Source organism: Aspergillus clavatus, genomic scaffold (assembly GCF_000002715.2).
Source record: "Aspergillus clavatus NRRL 1 1099423829798 genomic scaffold, whole genome shotgun sequence".
NCBI classification, from domain to species: domain Eukaryota; kingdom Fungi; phylum Ascomycota; class Eurotiomycetes; order Eurotiales; family Aspergillaceae; genus Aspergillus; species Aspergillus clavatus.
In genome coordinates, this window is record NW_001517101.1 from 872575 (window position 1) to 892255 (window position 19681).

A 19681-nucleotide genomic window follows, 5' to 3' on the forward strand; every position below is an offset into this window, starting at 1 on the left:
TAGGAATAGCGCGCCGTTGGGCATTCGAGCAGCGAAATAGATTGCACTCGGAGGACAACACATACCGTGGGAATGTCCTGACATTCCCATACTCAAAATTACAGAGTAGATGTGTCCTCTTGTTCATCTTTCCTCAGGATATCTTAGAGTTTGATACCTCATCTCTTGTACGATCGTCGAATAAGGGGGGTAGTCTAGGAGTAGGAGCCATACTCCATTTATAAGCTATCGGTCCCAGGCACCAGCCACAATAATGAGAATCAAGTTACCAGCGATTCGGTCGTACCGTAGTCTACCATATCTATCAATATACCATGATATTTTCAGCATCACAAATATGACACTCTAATGATGACAGGCAGCCGTTAAACCAAATTTTAGCGAACCTGGAGTACCCGAAACATCTCGAATCGAAACATGGAAAAGCCAGGCACATTAAGCCCGTCACTCCCATGGATGACGACGGACTGACGGTGTCACACTCTTACTCGCTCACACAGGCTCACTAATCATCTGCAAGGAGAAATCCGATCTGGTTAGTGTTGGATGAGGCGCTTCTGCCCCTGAAACCTGAAACAACCTAGTTGTCTTGTTACGGCCGCTGTAATCGGTATGGCTGATGATACAGGTTACCGTATCTTTACACCTTTACGGTCCTGCCACTCTTCTCCGAGTCCCTATGTAGACAGCAGATAGAACCTAGGAATAACTAGGTTAACAAAAGGAATCTGTCATACTTACCACTAAGGTAGGCACGCCAAATTTGGGGCCAGTTGATCTGTCAAATCTGTCTATCACCCAGGTACGAGGTACCCTTAACTTTGATTGAACCCCCTGATCATGTCTGCAAGGAGTCAATGGTTGTCTATCCAGACGGAATGATGAGTCGCACATACTAGACATGAACGATCAGGCCAGCGAGAGAAAAAACCGACAGGAGCCTAGAATCAAGAGATGTAGGACGAGAACATTTGGATCTTTTTTGAGGGGTGTGCAGGGAGGGGCGGACTTGTAAGTTGTGGTGGCTTGGAGTTGGGCCTTGGATTTGATCCCCGGCATTTCAACTGGGGTGGAGGGCTAATTCTACCTATCGCTATGATGCTATGAGCCTATGACTCTGACATTCTGACTAGGTATGAGTCGATGATGACTTGATGATATCCAGACGGAGCAGTCATATTATTGACCAATATGCTCCTAGGGTGAAATCATATGGTGCGATAAACAGGGACTCAGCCCTGGCTGCCTGGCGATGAGATGCCGAGCTTTACCTGTTCGAGCAACAGCCTTGCTGAGAAGGATCAAGTCTCCAAGTCTCAACACTGACATGCTCTTGACTTCGATGTTGGGATCACCAACAGGATTCTCTGCCCTTCCTCAGACCCAAACGATCTACGAACTAACCACGTGTCTGCATTTTCTCCTAGTCTGGAGTTCTAATATGATTTGCTGCAGGCCTGCAGCAAGTGTCTGTGAGACCTGTACATACCACTTAGGTCTTAGATACGATACGAGTTGCATGTTGACGGATGCATGGGGATTGGACTCTTTTGAGGCAGCTGCTGACTGCGCAGACGGGGCTTTGATCCTGAGAATCGAATCGTCTTATTGTCGTTGGATGCTCATCTTCTTATCCCACCAGCCTCCTGACATCAATTCCCGGGGTTGAAGCCTCTTGAACCGTGAAGCGCATATTCGGTTTCTCTATCTGGATACCTACCTGATGTCCTTGGTATGTATTTACGTAATAATTAGTAGCTAATATGATGATGATGATGAAAGAATGATCAAGTAATCGGATGTATCTGAGGATGAACCTCGGACAGAAAATAGAAGTTCAGGAACAGGCAAAGCAGACAGACAACCACCAAATAGAACAGCGCGCGTGGACTCTTGAATTTGCCACTGGTTTATCTTTCCTTTCTGTTCATTTCTTTTGATGTTTCCAAAGCATCTAATGTGTTCCATGATTGGACCAGTCAACCAGTCGCACGGAGAAGTGGGACGGGGAGGGACTAGGGAAAGGGGTAAAACCTGGCGGTGAAGCAAATCCCCAGAAGACAAGCAGTGGAACCGGACGGGAGGAGCTTCTAGAAACTTTCCCTGGAATTTCCCCTTGAGGAAGTTGAGGCAGTTTACCCACATTCCAGGTACAGTACAGGGTAACAGTGATACCATCTGGCAGCCCACTACATGGAGCTAGTGTAAGCACCATCGCAAAAACGAACTACGTCAGAATAATCTGACCGTCCGATGTGGAGCTCAGCTCCTGTTCATGCCAGGATGGTCTTGGATTTGATTCTTTTTTATTTCTTTTGACTTTTGACTTTTGACTTTTTCCTTTTTCCTTTTTCCTTTTTCCTTTTTCCATTTTTTTTTTATTGATTTGATTTTCTGATTTCATTATTTAGTAGTTTCACTTTTTTTTATTTTTATTTTTTTTTTGTTGATGCCAATCGTTCCGATAAAAAAAAAGAAGGAATATAAAATCAAAAAAAAAAAAAAAAATAAAATAAAAAAAGAGAGAATCTCTGATTGCGAACCCTATATTAAGCTGTGCCTGACCTCGTCCTCGAATTTTGCCTTTCGCTTTCTTATTCTAAACCTCAAAGTATCAAAGACCACCATCTAAGCTCTATCACTACTTCACATATCGATACTCCCAAGACCTTCACCATCCACAACCCACACATCATCAACATGCCTTCCATCGGTGGTACCGCCTCTCAATTCCCTCCCTGCCCTGGTCCTCCGCCCAAGGGCCCTCTGCCTCCTCTTCCCAAATAACCGATATTGGCGCCCTTTCACGAACTTGATGACCTCAGCGCACTCGAGCGGTCGATCCACGACGTCACAGATTCCAAACCCGCACGGATGGATACTAGAGCGGATCGACTCGAGGCGCTCATGAGACAGGAGCTACAACCTCCGGCATGGATATCACGACTTCAATTCGGTTTCGGCTCGATTGCACTTCCAACTACACCCTTTTAGTCAACCAACCCTTCTCCGTCTTCTTTCGACGACCAATACTGAACCATTTTAATTCATGGGAGGAGGATTCCCTCCGAACCATTTCGGCCTACGTCCTGCAACAATGACCGTTGCGGGAGTTTATTTCCGGCATAACTTCTTCTGATGAGCACATGCGCCGGCGCATTGTTTGCTCTTACCCTGTACTGGTGATTCGACATTCATCACGATATTTCTGCCAATCGCATTCGTATCAGGTTGCGCGGATAGCTGATCGATCACTATCTGACATCGCAATGATATCAACATGCGTTGGAAGATCGTTCCGAAACCCCACTTCTTTTTTGCGGATTTCTGCGGCATCGTCGGCAAGATTGCAAACCCCGCAAAGAGAACGAAAACATGGCAGACACCATTAAAAGGCTGGTCGGAACTTGAAACGACATAAGTCCAACGGGTGTCTGAAATTTGAAATTGGGCCTGAGATTTCGGAGAAAATATTCGTCCAATGCCTGTCTAGCCCAATGCGGAAGCTTGGATCTCCTGATCGCCCTGGCATCCTAACATCAATGCGTTATAATCAAGGATGTCTTCGGTGCCTCGATTGCCATGCGCAGGATCACATTCTTCAACCTTGAATTTCTTAATATCTTTTTTTTTTTACTCTCTTCTGTGATTGATGCTTCTCATTTGTTCTATACTATGGGAACTCTTTTTTTTTTTTTTTTAAATCCAATGGCATGTACTATAGACTAATATACCCACATCGCATTGTTTCCAGTGTTTGGATACAGTTAATAATGATACCTGGCTGCTTCACATTGCAACTCTCTTACTATAGCTCAGTAGCTTGGTGTCCGTGCGATGACTTGATGACCCTCTCCAGGAACTTTCTCTTGTTGTCTCATCATGACAGCATCTCATTAATGCGGTTGAGCTGTTAAACATTAATCATCAAGTACTTAGTAGGTACCCTAAGTTTCACTAGGAGGGTTAGTGGTTCATTGGTCCGGGCAACAGGCAAGGCTGGTGAGTTCAATAGTGTCATTATTCCCTGTCAATAGGCACCACTTCTATTCATTGATCGAATCACAAGGTCGATGGATGACTCGATCTTCCTCCCCCTCCACTCTACTACGGTAAGTCAGAGTAGTAGTTAGGTTGATTGCATAATAATGCATTGCAAGTTGGGATTGCGTGCTATCCTTATCGCTAGGCTGATATTAACATCCTCATCCTTCGCTCATGAGGGCTGAAGACTTATTGGGGGGGGGGGGAGAGTCAGTATCTTCAGCCTTTGGTGGCGCAATACATTCATAATCATGTTAAGCCAGACATGTCAGCTCATCTCATTCCCATGGAACTGAAAGACTCAAGAAGTCAACTCAGCCATCTGGGCTGTACGCCCGTATCTCCTCAAGAAGTCAACTCAGCCATCTGGGCTGTACGCCCGTATCTCGGCATGTCCGTGCTCTGGAGGAGTTGAAGGTGTCTCCGCGCAGCCTTCAAACTCTTTCCCCTCGTTCGTTGGCAGCGCCAAGTCTACATGCTTGCCAGGCACCGTGCCATACAAACACAATCTTCAGCTCTGATGTGTTTCCTTTGTGTAAACTGTAAGTAGTAAGTACCCTCCCTCCCTCTGGCCCCATGTTACCTGCATATGTACGACACAAGCAGGGAATGACGAGATGGACTGCATTTGGACAACCTCTGTCTTAGTACCATTGGATCGTACATCCCCCCTTTGACTGATAAACTACTAGGCGGCCAATATGTTCAAAGTGTCTATTGGAGACAAGTTCCGTCGAATCCCTGAATCAGGCGGTAGCCCGTGCCTTGTTTTAGGCGTGCCTTGCCTTGATTTAGACTATTGGAGGGGGTTTTTTTTTGGGTTTTGTCTTGCTGGTCAACTGACACAATAATGAGAGAGGCTTATTCTCACTTTTCCGATGGTGTTATCTGTAATGATTAATTATTATTTTCCAGGCATTCCGCTTTTCTCGCCGGATTCATGTTTTCGAGGAATAGTCCCGTCCACATGATGAAGCACATGCTAGAGACTAGAGAATGGTGGTTGAGTCACTATCTAACGGCTTTGTCTCTAAACTCAAACATCTTGAAATCTATAGAGTTTATTTTCGAGGCATCTCAGTGATACTACTGACGAATCACTCATTGACATGCACCATCTTATCATTCTTTTTTTCTTTAGCCTAAAATTTTGCTTGAGGCTCCAACGCACTGTTGTCCAATGCCCATACATCTCGCATTGTGGCTTCTGTCCTCCCGTTAGTTAGCTAGAAGACGATACGGTGTTCTTATCGCGCTGATCAATAAGCATCGTCAACGTGAGATAACGCAAACTGAGATCAGACTCCAAGTTGTAGGTTGATGACGCGTAGGTCTCATGTACTGTTGAGCAAAAAAAAAAAAAAGAAAACAAAAAATAAAAAAAAAGGTGACTCCAATGAGTCAACTGACAACCTCCTGCACTCAGGGAGCTTCATTGTCCAGGGGTATGGAGCACTCCCAATTTCCTGATTCAGGCGGAGTTGGCAGCCGAGATCTTCGGCAATTGTCGCTGCCTTCCTGCCTCAGGAATCCACGCACGTTTCTTCCCCCCACACGTGATCTACCTCATCCCCAACTCGTCAACATTCAAATGATCTAGGCGGTTTCGGTCTTCTCACGACGTGCACAATGGTTCTGGAACTTCATGTCTGGGGTCCGGCATTTGGATTGCCATCGATTGATCCGCAGTGTTTGGCGACCATTGCCTATTTCTCCCTCGTGCTGCCCAAGGACGCGTGGGTGCTGATTGCAAGCAGCGACCCTTCCGTGTCTCCAACTAGTATGTCCTCGAGAACAGCATTGTTTCAGCCTGAAAAATACTGACCATTGGTGCAGATGAACTCCCTGCCCTCAAGAATGGCAAAGCCTGGGTGAGCCGGTTCCGGAATATCGTCGACTACCTGCGCCAATACTCGAATGGGGAATGGGATCTGGATGAAGTACTGAGCGGGACGGACCGGGCAGATAACATTGCGTGAGTTTGGAGCTGGATCACATTACACGTTCTAGCCCGTTAGATCTAACGATTTCGCAGATTCTCGTCGTTTATCGAATCGCGCGGCCAGCCCCTCATCGACCTATCCCTCTACATCACTAGCCAGAACTACTACGACAAAACCTCACCCGCCTACGGCGCGATTCTACAATGGCCGAACCAGTGGATTATCCCGCCGAGACTGCACTCGGCCGCCAAAAAGCGAACAGAGCCTCTGGGGCTATCATCTCTGGACCTGCAAGCGATGGAAGACCAACGGAAACGGGAACACTCGGCCGCCGTCGCGGCCGGCCAGATCCCCGAGAACCTCATCCAGCGGCCGCGGGACACGGTCTCGGGCCTCCTGGGTAAGACCGCGCAACAGAACCGGTTCAAGCTGGAAGCCCTCACAGCGGAGCTCTTCGACCCCCTCGAGGAGATGCTCGGACAGAAATCATACTTCTTCCCAGGCGACAAGCCAGCCACCGCCGACTGTCTCGCCCTCGGCTACCTCTCCCTAGCCCTCGTGCCGGACCTGCCGTACCCTTGGCTCCGCGACGCCATGAAAATCAAAGCCCCGAATCTATCGCGATACACCGAGCGCCTGCGCCAGCACTGCTACGGCGCCGTCGCCGTCGACGTCTCGCACGCATTCGACGGCCCAAGCCGGCCAGCCACCGACGCCGCCTCGCCTCTGCCCTGGCTGGCGCCCGCACGCGCGACGGCCGTCACCGTGGGCAGCACGCTGCTCAACACGCTCGCCGACGCGACCCCGATCCTCAAGAACATCCGCGCGCACGAACGGCTTCGGCAAGCAGCCCAGTCGCCGGACTCGGGCCTCTCGCGCGTCGAGAGCCACGCCCTCTCCGCCTACGCCACCGGCCAGAAGAAAGACGTGCTTGTCTCCGTCGCTGCGGTGGTGGGCGGCGTCGCGGCGCTGCTCGGCTACATGGCGCACGTGGGCCTCCTCCAAATAAGTTACGGGTCGGACGAGGAGGAATGGGAAGAGGAGGAGGAGGAGGAGGAAGAAGAGCAGCAAGAGGGAGGAATAGCTGGGATTCCGGAGTCGTTAAGCGCCACCGAGTTTCTGAATTTCTGAACTCAGGGCGCCCTGTATTACTATCTAGAAGATACCTGGGGTGACTTGTTGAATTGAGCGTCTACACTCCGCAGCCTGTCTCGTCTCGTCTCGTCTCGTCTTGTTTCTACGCTGTATCCCATACCTACCAACCCGTACTCCATACTCCGTACCTAGTACGACAACGTCGTACGTACACGGTATCCACAAAAAACCCCCCAAACTCCTTGCTAGCCGCCAAGCACAGACTCGTAATCCGTCTCGCACCGATCTAAAGATAGATCTAATCTCAAGAATAGAGATCAGACGACTATTACAACTACAAGAGTTCCATCCTCCATACGACATATGGCATGATCAGCAAGGACTAGCTAAGTATCTACTATCTATCTAGACCAGGCTTCGTATGACGATGACGATGGAGTATCTATGGGCCCGCGGGCCCGCGGCTCACGGAATCGATTATTTTTAGATTCGGTTTAGTGAGTTTCAGGTTCTCCGGAGTCGGGACTGGGGGATGGGGATCCATCCAATATCCCTATTCCATATTCCATATTCCATAATCCCATCCCCATGGTCATTACTCATTAGGCGGCGGCGCGGCGCTTAGACAGCCCGCGGGTTCGAGCTTCGGGATCTGGATGCCGGGTGGGAAAGATCGGCGTGGGATACGGAGGAATTTCGACTCGAGAAATGGAGAGTTGGAGAGCCGAGACCTCTTTTAGATACTTGATTTCCAAGGAGATTTTTTCCCAGGTGAGGCAAGGTTCCGGATACAGGATGCGGATACCCGGGGAGACGGGATGCCCGGGCATAGTATTTACTTTGTTACAAGGAGGTTAACTCGTGCTGAGCAAAAGGACTGACATAATAGAAAGTTGAAAAGTGTGGAGATAAGATTAAAGGGTATTTGTCAAAATTGATTGAACAATGAAACACAAGTCGGCAGTGGTTTGTAAGGTATGTACAGAGAATGCAGGAAGTCGTCAAGACTGGGTAGATTTATCCCTCGACGTGGCGTAGGATATTGGAAGAAAGCCTTGCAGGAAGACCAAGGAAACAAGGCAACAGGCAGTAGGTCCGGAGACGCATCGCCCGATTTCTACCCAGAATGGTAACCAGAGACTAAGCAGAGAACGGCGAAAACATAAGCAAATTGAATGTTTTAGTCGCTGAAGTCGATGCTGACGGTCAGACGAGTAGGGCCGGGGACAACCTTGCCACCGATGCCGTTGACAGCAGCGAGGGCAGCGGTGTAAGCATCAACGACGCTGGTGAGACCCTTGGTGATGATAGAGCAAAGCTCGCCGGTGTGGGTGCAGATCTTCATGCCCTGGACCTCGTGCTTGGCGTTCTCGGCCTGAATAGCAGAGACGTCCCAGCCGGACCAGCCACCGTTGATACCGCTGTCGAAGTCGAACTCACCCCAGGTGCAGGAGTATCCACCGAAAGCATCCTTGGGCAGGGAAGTACCCTTGGCGGCACCCCAGCCACCCTGGGAGTTCTCGTCGAATGCAACGTACTTCTTCTCGCCGGCCTGCAGAGTGATGGTCAGAGCGGAGTTGCCGTACCAGCCGTTGAGACCACCATCGGGGCCGATCTTGTTCCAGAAGACAACAGTCCAGGGATCGGTGTTGCTGCCGACGATCTCGGCGACGTGCTTGTACTTGTGGGCCTTGTCGGCGGAAACCTCAATGATGTTGCTTCCCCATGGGATACCAACGTTGCCCTTGTAGAAGATACCTTCGCCGCTGGCCTCGGTTTTGCCACCGAAGCCCTCGGTGCAGTACTCGCCCTTAGCAGGGGTGTTGGTCCAGGTGGCTGAGCCGCCAGAGGGAGAAGAAGAAGAGGAGGAGGAGGAAGAAGAAGAAGAAGAGGAAGAAGTGGAGCTAGCTGCGGAAGTAGCAGCAGCAGGAACGTCAACAACGACAGGGTGGGTAGCGAGGCTGGCGGCGGTAGGCTGAGCAGCGGCAGCAGCGGCGGTCTTAGCCTGGCCAGACCACTCGTTGACCCAGGAGACCAAGACGCCATCAATGTTAGCGTAGATAGTGTCACCGACGGCACGCTTCTGGCCGGCATGGTGAAGGTGACGGCGCTCATGGCCGTGCACACGGGCAACGGCAGAGCCAGCGGCCAGCGCCGTGAGCAAGAGCATCGAGTTCTTGATCTGCATCTTGAAGATTGGATGTGTTGGTGGTTGATGAAGAGATAATTGATTCGAGATTGAAGGAGTTGTTGTTGTTGTTGTTGTTGTTTATAAGCAAAGGGGTATCACGCTGCTAAGAGGCACGAGCCCGAGAAACGCAACAAGGACAATAGCGTCTTATTGACAATGAAAGAATGACTAGGAGCACGACACAAAGACGATGCTCACTGGATTGAGAGTGAATAAGACCCGAAAGGAGTGTGGGAGATAAACAGACGATGAGGAAAGAAGGAGAAGAAGAGGAAGAAGAAGGAGAAGTCGAGTTAGAGGGGATGGGGGGGGGCGTAATAAACAGGATGCACAGGCGCCAGATTACGACCAACACAGAGACCAGGAAGTCTCGTCTCGCAATCAAATTCAGCGTGTTAAATGAAAAAGGGGGCGATCAGGGGAAGTAGCAGCCACCAGCACGCCTGATTGGACAGCGGGGGAGGAACGGTTCCTGACGCGGTTGCTTTGAGCAATCTGATTGGGACATATTAGCTCTTAGGGTCCACCATTTGCAGCGGTCGAGGCCTTGGATCCTTGAAACCTGTCCACGGATCGTTGATTCGTTCTACGGTACAGTACTGTATGGTTACGGGCCAGGGCGACAGTCGGTACCTGAAAGAAAGTACCTGCGGCCCAGTCAGCTTCATCTCAGCATGAACAAGCAGACAGACTTGGACAACTCAGAGGGTTTGATGCATCATCGGCATCTCAGAACTGAAACGGTCAGTCGGTTCGGTGCATTCTTCACACAGAGATCTGATGTCATATTCCAGTTGATTAGATGGTTGGAATGCTGCCACGTTCCTGGCACCTGACAGACAGTCCAAGTCGCCCGCCCAACACCCAACATTGGTGATACACTGGACTACTAATCAGTTCGACTCTTTCTCCAGCCAACTCTACACCAATTCCATACCATGGTCTTTATACCCAGTCATTTCCAACGAATCATGGTACATTGACAAAAGTGCTTTGGATTGATTCCGGGCTTCCACTGTATAGCTGGTGTCTAATCATCCAAATGGTCCTCTGAATGATCCCCCATCTATGTGGGCCAGAAGACTCATTAGCCAATGCAGTTTGCGAAAAGATGTTGCTAATCCACCCAGAAACTCTAGAATCATATTGGAGGATTGGAAGCAAATCAACCGTAACAGAGTACTACAGGCAACTCCACCACTGCGTGTCCATTGTCCACGGTTGGATTGCCACATCTGGCCATCACGGCACAGCAGGGAATCAGGTACACAGGCTCGTTGACTTGTAAACAGTCCACTTTCGCATGGGCAAATCCACTGGTAAGAGAGGGGTCATCGTCCCTGAGGCTGTGACTCGTAACAATGACATATAGGATATGTCCACCAGAGGTACATGTTGATTCCGGCAAAAGCTTAGACTATACAAACACGCAAGCTGAGTTTTTCCCAGCAGTCTCGATTCAAAGACAAAGTCTTCCTTCACGGCATATTTGTGCGCCCTATACGAAGCACCAGTGGAATAACAGGATTGTTGTTGATTGGTCCTTCAGCATCTAGATCTATCCTGTCAGTGCCGAAGTGAGCATGATATCCTTGGGAGTGACTGTTATGGTTGACTGCGGAACCACAGAATTTCAACCATGAACCCATGAACCTGGAGATTGCAGTCATTTAAAATGATCTTGGCATTAGACATGCTACTCTTGCGATTCAACACGATATAAGTGCTGGCTCCCCGATCACGAGGAGCACACTGTAGATAGAAATCATGATGCTTTCACCAGCCAGACACTATTCCGTAAGGATTCGTAATCAACGAGGAATCGACCGATGATCATCGACAAGCAGTGCGAAAATCCAACTCTATCGAAATAATACGGATCCTACAGTGGAAATCGACCGCTGTCATGTGATCCATCGCGCTATCTCTAAACAAGCATAGCGTATGGGCTTGCCGGATTGGGCAATCCTCAATCACGAGGTCAGAGTTGAGTTGGAACTCGGAAGACTTACGTAGTATAGCATCGTTACCAGAAGTCAGGATACAGATCCCGTCATCTTCCTGGTTTAAAGAACTTGATGGTCACACTGAAACGTATGGACGAAACGCCATGAAAACTACTCCTACTCTTTATCCTCCAGGTCCACTCCACCTTCAAATGCTGCTCCCCCCGCCTCTGCATCCACCTTGAGACTTGCGTCCAGTCCGCATGTCCGGAACAGCACCTGCGGCGTCAAGTCCTTGCTCAGGCCTGGCAGCCCGTCTCTCTTGAGCTTCTCCATACCCTCCCGGATTGCGGTCAAAGCAGGCCCAATCGCTGCAAATGGGAAGATGATCATTCGGAACCCCATCTCCCTGGCCTCATCCGCCGAGATCGACGGTGTGGCCCCATGCTCAACCATATTCAACAACATAGGCCATGGCGCCAGCTCCTGCACCGCCTGTCGGGCCATCTCTCTTGACGTGATCCCCTCAAGGAAGCCTACATCTGCACCCGCATCCCGGGCCGCCCGCAGTCGCGCCATGCTTTCCTCATACCCGTGACCCTGAAGAGCATCGGTCCGCGCAATGACGACGATGTCACTGCCCATGCGTTTCCGCGCCTGCACCGCGGCCCGGATGCGCGCCACATATGTCTCCTTGTCCACCAGGATCTTACCCGCAAGATGCCCACAGCGCTTGGTCTGCACCTGATCCTCGATGTGAAAGGCGGCAACGCCTGAGCGCGAATACTGCTCTGTTGTACGAGCGACCATGATCGGCCCGCCGTACCCGGTATCTGCATCCGCGATCACAGGGGTGGATGGAGAGATGCTGGCAAGCATCTCCGCGTTCGCGCGCATATCATTCAGGGTGCAGATGCCAAGGTCGGCTTGACCATGCGCCGAGGCAGCCGTCCCTGCGCCAGTCTGAACCTGTTACTGGGAATGCCTATAGAGACTGACAATGTGATCCCGGAGAGCCAAGCACTCACCATGTACAGAGCATCAAAGCCCACGGACAAGGCAATCCGAGCCGAAAGACCATCGTAAACACCCGGCGCAACGATGAATGATTTGGGGTCTTGGAGAGACCGTCGCAAAGTTGTGGCTGCCGTGACAATGGGCATAATGGAGGATTTTATATGAAGGCTAAGGCGCTTGCGATAAGGCAACGAGGATCCGATAAGGCTTCAGCAAAGCGTTAAATGTATAGTGGAAAGAATTCGGCGATGTGTTGACTTTTCGACGGTCGCACTGAAGCGCACAGTAGTGTCACCCCAGGCCACAAGTCTCCGGATTGCTAGACAGCTGGCTTCTGCTAGGGGTTTGGATTGAATCCATCTTTTCTTCTCTTGTATTCTTTCTTATGTTTTTGACCCGATCGCAAGTCTTGATTTGCCACGGTTCCGAGATCCGAAGTCGATTATTAAGCTCTCGGGGGTTCATTCGAGACAATTGAGATGGTTTTTGTGTGTAAAAGATTCGAGTTTTCTGAGCTCCATATTGGGTGGATTGTATAGCCAGCTATCACAAAGATAAAAAGAAAGATATCAATCAGAACTGTTGGCTCGCAGTAGTTCAGAAGCATGGTAGGGAATAATCAGCACTTTAATGCATGCAGGTACCTGTCTAGTAGTAGTAGTAGTAGTAGTAGTAGTAGTCTAGATAGTAAGTACTGACATGGATCTCCGAGTGACCGCCACCGCTTGGCTTCGGGCTTCTTCTGCCGTCCGTCTAGAACTTTGCCCTTGACCACTCTTTCTCCAGCTTCATCGAACTATTTGTCTGCCATCGTTCATGCTTGGTTTTCCCCCACAGCATGGTCCGTACGTCGATGAACATCTGAGGATCCTAATATTCTTCCCTTCTACTCTCTTTATCCCGACGATCCTCCCTTCTTATTCCTTTTCTTGAAGTCTTACCGACGCCTTCCCGTCCTCATGGCGCGCTCCGCCATTGTCCAGGAGTATAATCCGCCTCCCACAACAACGCCCACTCTCAGTCTCGACCAGAAGGTTTCCCTTGAGCGACAGACAAATGGTATTCCTCGTCCGCAAGGCTACCGGGTCTCCTGGCACGCCAACCCGGCCGTGGAGCCACACCACTTTGGCCAGTCGCATCCGATGAAGCCCTGGCGGCTGACGCTCACGAAACAACTCGTCATGGCGTACGGGATGCATCACGCGATGGACCTCTACTTGGCCCGGGCGGCGACATACGAGGAGCTGGCTGATTTCCACACAACAGACTACCTGGATTTCCTGCAGCAGGTAATGCCGGGAGACATGGAGAACCCGGCGCAGAGCGAGAATGTCGCACGGTTCAACTTTGGCGACGACTGCCCCATCTTCAACGGGCTGTACAACTACTGCTCGCTGTACGCGGGCGGCAGCATCGACGCGGCACGCAAATTGTGCAACAACCAGTCCGAAATCGCGGTGAACTGGTCCGGGGGCCTGCACCACGCCAAAAAGGCCGAGGCGAGCGGCTTCTGCTACGTCAACGACATCGTCCTCGGCGTCCTGCAGCTGCTGCGGCACCACCCGCGCGTCATGTACATCGACATTGACGTGCACCACGGTGATGGCGTCGAGCAGGCCTTCTGGTCGACCGATCGCGTCCTCACCGTCTCCTTCCACAAATACGACCGCGACAACTTCTTCCCCGGCACGGGCCCTCTGGACAGCAACGGCCCCACCCACCCGCTCAATCCGGGCGCCCACCACGCTATCAACGTCCCCCTCAACGACGGCATTGACGACGAGTCCTACATCCAGCTCTTTCGCGACGTCATCGGCCCCTGCATCAACACCTACCATCCCGGCGCCATCGTCCTGCAGTGCGGTGCCGACTCGCTCGGCTGCGACCGCCTCGGCTGCTTCAACCTCAACGTCGGCGCCCACGGCGCCTGCGTCGCCTTCGTCAAGACCTTTGGCCTCCCGATGCTCGTCGTCGGCGGCGGCGGCTACACCCCGCGCAACGTGTCCCGCGCCTGGGCCCACGAGACCTCCATCCTCATCGACGCCCAGGACCTCATCGACCCCAACATCCCTGACACCGTCGCCTTCCGCAACCACTTCGGCCCAGACTACTCCCTCTTCCCGCCCCTGTCCGAGATGCGCAAGCTCGAAAACAAGAATACCCGCCAGTACCTCGCCAGCCTCGTCCAAACCGTCCACGAGCAGCTCCGCTACATCAAGGGCGCCCCCAGCGTGCAGATGAGCTTCATCCCCCCGGACATTCTGGGCCTGCGCGAGGACACGGAGAAGGAGATTGAGGAGGCCACCGCCATGCTTGAAGAGGAGCGCGAGGAGCGGGACGGCGCCGGCGGCACAGTGGCCAAGGCCGGTCGACGGCGGGAGCTCGAGAAGGGTCTGGGGACCCGTGGGGAACTGTATGCATGATGGTTGGCCTCTCCATCATCTTGGTATTTATTTCCTTTTTCTATCATTCGGGATTTGGGTCGGGACTGGGAAACTGGGTGCTCGGGGCGTTGGGGGTTGACCATTGACCTCTTTTCTTTTCTTTTTTCTTTCTTTCTTTTGGTCTAATGATATCCCAGAACAGATACTGTGGTTCTTTCTTTCTCTTTGTACACTTCCTTGTATAATACTCTATGAACTCGACCGCTGCTTTAGATAGACAGAGACAGACTCGGGAATCCAAAAATAAATAAAAACAAAACCAACTTGTCCATGGCATGATATTCCCTGAATCACTGTAGAGAGTTGAGTTCCTATATTACTGCATTAAATCCTCCCTATCCTACCCCCCCCCCCCCCGCGGTCCGTTTTGTTGTTGTGTTTTTAAAGAATTTCACCACCTACATGCACGTCATATTAAAACATCGTCCATCACCGTCTTGTCTGCTCGCAGCCTGCTTTCCGTTCCAACCTTACACCATGTTTCCATCGTCACTTCACAAAATCTCAAATCGGGTATCCCAGGACAGGCGACGCATTCAATCAGCATAAATAGAAAGTGAAAAAAAAACAAAAAAAGATTAGCAAGAAGATTGGAATGGAATGTGTTGAAACATAAAAGTCAAGAAAGGGCGATATCCCGTCGGCTGCGCGTCGGATTATGCTGTAGAGGGTCGTGGGGAATTCATTAAACTCCTTCTTTCTCTCCTGGCAGGTTGACTACCATGGCATGGTTTCATCATCTGCTTGTCTCCGGCGAAAGGACTGCTTGAGGTTCAGCTTTTGCTTGGGTGAGGCGGAAGCGAGATGGATGCGGACAGCGTTCCTCAAGGTGACAGAAGAGGAGTAGAGGATTGGGCCGTGAGATGATTTTGTTTACGTGGATTTTGTATAACCCCGGTCTTTTATTTCTCCTCTGCGTCAACATACTCGTCGACTTCCGATGTTCGAGAGTCCTTGCGCTCCACGGGTTCTTGGGTTTTGGTGGGGTGGGGTGCGTCTGATGGGGTTGCCACAGCATCAGCGCCACCGTTCTCTGTGTTGGCAGTTTCGGATGTGGGGGCAACATGTTGCTTCGTTTGCTTTGGTGCGTGCGGGGGGATCTGGAACTGACTGTTTTCCTTCTGACCGTCTAGGATGGGAGCAATGGACAGGATCTGCTTCGTGGCGAGTTCGGGATTGTGTGAGTCGCTAGTAATAGTTAGCGATTGACTTCTATCCTTGAAGACGACAAAAATGCAAGGGGAGATGGTGTTAAACTCACACATGCGCGCTGATGATCCAGTCCAGGTCTTCCTCTCCCTCATCCGGGCCTCCGGGGCCTCCTTCGACAGGACGGAAGAGCCTTGGATGCCATTCCACACCATCGTCGGCCCGTTTTGCGGCCTCCTCGCGTTGCCGGTCTTCGATCTTGGTCTTTTCATCCGTTGCCGCCTCATGGTTGCGAGCGATGATCGCCTTGACCGTGCTCTGCCACAATCGCTGTGATTCGCGCTCTCCCTGCTGTTCAATTGGTCTAGTCAAGGGGGGTGCATGTTTTGCGTGTGTGGCATCGAACAAGAGGTCTTTCTTATGTGTCTATGCCGTTGTCAGCATTTTGATTCTTGGAGCAAAACTCGAAATCGATATTACGCACGTGGACGTCCTTGATGTGCATCTCTCCATTCCATAGTCCAGAAAGCTCGTAGTATACCTCTCCGGTCTTCTCGTTTCTGATGGTCCCACCAATTGCGTTGTAGGTGCCGGAAAAGTATCCCTTGGTCTTGAACTCAATATCGGCCACCAGGTGGTTTTCCGGGCATCGGATATAGCTGTGGTCACCGAGCTCATATTTCATCTTGCCGAAGAGGATACCCCGAGCGTACATATTGGGCTGTGTGAGGATGCTATCGCAAGTTCAGTCAGCAATTGGTTTGACTAAAATTGCAACCTTATGAGGTTTTGCAAGGATGATATGCGGGGGCTCTACATACTATCGTTCACCCTTTTCTTTATTCTGACCACGGTTCAAGAAACGCAAGATGGCAACTCCCTCCATCATACTCGCGGCCGAGTTACCCAAGAACTTGCTGCGGGGTTTCAGTGTCCCATCGATGCGAATGTGGTGTTCTGGGGCCATGAAGAAATAACTCGACTTGGGAGGATGGTGCGAGGTCTGCTCGGAGATGTAGTATCCTTTTGTGCCATCGGGATAATCCCAGTAACAGGTGTATGTCTCTCCGAGAATCGGATTCAGCGGCTTCTTGACCCCTCTGCGGAATACGTGTCAAAACCGATCTATCTTCTCTTTTAAATGCACAGGACACAGTAACTGTACGTACGGAGGTTTGATATGCCATCCGCTCAGGTAGAACTTGACGACGGACACGAAGCGCTCGATAGGATCATCGATGTCAGGCATGGGTAGAAGGGTCTCCGGATGAGCCATGAAGCTACCAATCACGTTCGCAAATTAGCAGAGGATCTATCTGTGAGACCGCAAGGGACCTACTTGGTGATTCGCTCCAACATGGAGCGAGGTTCCAGAATGAAGGTAGGCAGTACAACCCGGCTCAGGTCGGCGCCCGGTCGGAGCTGGGAGATAATATGAGAGAGCACTAAAGGACAGTGGTTAGAATTTTGTTTATAGAGAGGACTTTTCTTCCGGTTGTTGCTCTGCCTATTGCGATTATTGCACAGCTATTGAATTACATACCATTACCCTGGTCAGGCTCAACGATCTCATCCTCCCCGCTGCCGGATTCCGGCTTAGGCTCATCCATGGAGGATCGTGTACCTGAAGAATGGAAAAAAGAACCCCAGTCAGTGGACATGATGGAATCCAAGGTGTACTCGTGGAGAGATGACTATTTTATATATATTTATGAGATGCAACGCAAACCACAGAAAGGGGGAGAAAAAAAAAAAAAAAAAAAGGGAGAGGGGAGAGAAGATGCTGATAAAGATAACAGTAGTAACCAAAGCGCATGCGGGAGGAAAGGAAGAGGAGGAATGACGTGGGGCACCGGAGGATAAAAAGACGCATAAGTAGTCATCATCCTTCATAAAGAGGAACAATAATCTCGGTATTGTTTGGCGCACTCACTGGCAGTGGCTGCTGATGACCGGCGGCGGATAAGCGGGACAGATATGGCCATGGTGCTACTGGAGTAATAGTAGTATTTTAAAGAAGTCAGAGCAATAGGAATGATGACGGTGACGAGAGTATGGTTGTCGCGTAGGGAGAATCGATAGTTGAGAGAGGGAGAGGGGCAGACGACGAGCAAAAGAGAGAGAGAGAGAGAGAGAGAGAGAGAGGGGACCACGTGAAGAGCCAGAAGAGAAAAAGAAGAAAGGGTCTTAGAATAATAATGTCGCTTTGGGGTTCTTTTCTTTTTTCTTTTCTTCTTCTCCAGGTGTCTTAATCTTCTTCTCTTCTGTAATATCAATCAATATATAGGCGAAACCAGCTGACGAGTCTCGTGGTTGCTTTGGGGAGAGAGACTGTGGGCCGTAAAGCTCTAGAGCTATAAAGCTTCAAGCGATGAAGATCTACCGATGGAGCTGAATGCTGAATGCTGAATGCTGAATGCTGAATGCTAAATGTTGGACGCTGGGATGCTTGGATGCTTTGGGGGGCAAGAATTATATGATCAACAGCTTTTTTATTTTTTATTTTTTCTTTTCTCGCTTGAGTATTGTGGCATCCATACTTTTTCATTACAGCTTTTTTTGACCTAATGCTCATATTAATGCCCATGCTATTCTGATTTCTGTTAGTAGAAGTCAATATTATACACCAAGATAGCTGTACAACTAAGTACTAAAAGTGCTGGAGTGGAGAACTTCAACTGAGACGTTGCCGACTACAGAACTCAGCCGCTGGTTCGGAATATTTAGGAGGTGTCAAAAATCCGGATAGACGCTGCGAGCATCCGGAGCAGTATGCTCGGTGTTTCATGAATTTATATATTCATTCTTGACGAGTCTCTGTCTCTCCATCTTTCCTGCTGTACGGAGTACAAGATCTTGTATACGGAGTACCTACACTGTTTTATGCCAGGGTCTACCAGCCAGAGCGGTGAGTAAGCAAGGATCGACCAATCAGTTTCTATGCCCAACGATCCCACTAAAATAACCATGTCGTTACTATGGCATCAGTCTACTCACTAAATCAAGCCTAGGAGTGAGGCTTGTTGGTTGTTACCCCCTCTTAATACTAACTTCTCAGGGTCATAGGAGATTTTTTATCCATGACCATCTAAATAACATTCAAGCTATCATGTATGAGGCGATGTGTGGCAACATGAATATATCTTCGGACAGAACTTGAATCTTCCCTGGATGATGGCACATAGAGAGAACCCCCGACAGCGGAAAGATTCCACTGTTCTTCTTCCCCTCATTCTGCTTAATGCTTATAGACCCTCGGGTTTCTTCAGCAAGATCCCCGGCGCTGGATGGAATAGTGCTTCGTGACCTGTCACTTTTGTACCATCCACGTTATCGAACTCCTCTTTCTTGACCAGCTCGTCAGGCGTCCAATCCAAGAAGAACTTGATCTGCTCAGGGTCAAGGCCACGCGCGTCAAGAACCTCATAATCACCCGAGATGGTACGCAGTACGCCATCCTTGCCAAGATGGGTGAACCCTTTGCCAGAGGGATCGCGCTTCATGCGTTTCAGGAACTCAGGGGCAATCTGGAATCGCTCTGTTAGCTCTGTGCACTGCGAGATTGGATATGTGTGATTGGGATATATATCTCCTGCGTTTTTTCATGGACTTGTAGATACTCACTCTGCTGCAGCCCATGTTGATGTATGATATCAGAATAACGGTGGGTCTCGATGATTTCTTTACTTACTTACAATACATTTTATCAAGTGGGCGCTGCAGCCTTGTTCTTAAGCCTAGAACATTCTCATTTGGGCCCTGAGAATCTGACTCATGCTCATGGCAAAGACTCATAAGCGATGTCATATTGCCTCCATACCACGAACCACGTCAGTTGTTTCTGACTATCCC

General features: G+C 50.2%; 6 protein-coding genes across 6 annotated transcripts, besides 15 other annotated features; 2 read left to right on the forward strand and 4 right to left on the reverse strand.

The window, feature by feature from the left end:
• The first annotated feature begins 2312 nt into the window (after positions 1 to 2312).
• Positions 2313 to 2337: a microsatellite.
• Positions 2334 to 2374: a microsatellite.
• Positions 2375 to 4344: 1970 nt separating this feature from the next.
• Positions 4345 to 4431: a microsatellite.
• Positions 4432 to 5394: 963 nt separating this feature from the next.
• Positions 5395 to 5430: a microsatellite.
• Positions 5431 to 5673: 243 nt separating this feature from the next.
• ACLA_090680 (putative mitochondrial import receptor subunit (Tom37)) lies at positions 5674 to 7118 on the forward strand (the record flags this gene model as incomplete). Its single annotated transcript, XM_001272800.1, has 3 exons — positions 5674 to 5824; positions 5881 to 6019; positions 6080 to 7118. 3 exons carry the CDS (start codon positions 5674 to 5676, stop codon positions 7116 to 7118), a joined length of 1329 nt encoding a protein of 442 aa, XP_001272801.1.
• A 77-nt stretch (positions 7119 to 7195) lies between these two features.
• Positions 7196 to 7225: a microsatellite.
• Positions 7226 to 8262: 1037 nt separating this feature from the next.
• aspf4 (allergen Asp F4) lies at positions 8263 to 9270 on the reverse strand (the record flags this gene model as incomplete). Its single annotated transcript, XM_001272801.1, has 1 exon — positions 8263 to 9270. The coding sequence occupies one exon, from the start codon at positions 9268 to 9270 to the stop codon at positions 8263 to 8265; it is 1008 nt and encodes a 335-aa protein (XP_001272802.1).
• Positions 8929 to 8981: a microsatellite.
• Positions 8939 to 8980: a microsatellite.
• A 58-nt stretch (positions 9271 to 9328) lies between the features above and the next one.
• Positions 9329 to 9352: a microsatellite.
• A 176-nt stretch (positions 9353 to 9528) lies between these two features.
• Positions 9529 to 9561: a microsatellite.
• A 1835-nt stretch (positions 9562 to 11396) lies between these two features.
• Positions 11397 to 12382, reverse strand: ACLA_090700 (isocitrate lyase/PEP mutase family protein; the record flags this gene model as incomplete). The annotated part of the gene is made up of 2 exons (XM_001272802.1): positions 11397 to 12188; positions 12248 to 12382. 2 exons carry the CDS (start codon positions 12380 to 12382, stop codon positions 11397 to 11399), a joined length of 927 nt encoding a protein of 308 aa, XP_001272803.1.
• Positions 12383 to 12885: 503 nt separating this feature from the next.
• Positions 12886 to 12915: a microsatellite.
• Positions 12886 to 12916: a microsatellite.
• A 279-nt stretch (positions 12917 to 13195) lies between these two features.
• Positions 13196 to 14659, forward strand: hosA (histone deacetylase HOS2; the record flags this gene model as incomplete). Its single annotated transcript, XM_001272803.1, has 1 exon — positions 13196 to 14659. The coding sequence occupies one exon, from the start codon at positions 13196 to 13198 to the stop codon at positions 14657 to 14659; it is 1464 nt and encodes a 487-aa protein (XP_001272804.1).
• Positions 14660 to 14768: 109 nt separating this feature from the next.
• Positions 14769 to 14799: a microsatellite.
• A 783-nt stretch (positions 14800 to 15582) lies between these two features.
• Positions 15583 to 17439, reverse strand: ACLA_090720 (OSBP family protein; the record flags this gene model as incomplete). The annotated part of the gene is made up of 7 exons (XM_001272804.1): positions 15583 to 15868; positions 15942 to 16255; positions 16314 to 16563; positions 16651 to 16929; positions 16999 to 17109; positions 17169 to 17274; positions 17373 to 17439. 7 exons carry the CDS (start codon positions 17437 to 17439, stop codon positions 15583 to 15585), a joined length of 1413 nt encoding a protein of 470 aa, XP_001272805.1.
• Positions 17440 to 17913: 474 nt separating this feature from the next.
• Positions 17914 to 17974: a microsatellite.
• Positions 17945 to 17973: a microsatellite.
• Positions 17975 to 18219: 245 nt separating the features above from the next.
• Positions 18220 to 18261: a microsatellite.
• Positions 18262 to 19074: 813 nt separating this feature from the next.
• On the reverse strand, positions 19075 to 19468 carry ACLA_090730 (uncharacterized protein; the record flags this gene model as incomplete). Its single annotated transcript, XM_001272805.1, has 2 exons — positions 19075 to 19383; positions 19454 to 19468. The coding sequence occupies 2 exons, from the start codon at positions 19466 to 19468 to the stop codon at positions 19075 to 19077; spliced, it is 324 nt and encodes a 107-aa protein (XP_001272806.1).
• Between the last annotated feature and the right edge of the window lie 213 nt (positions 19469 to 19681).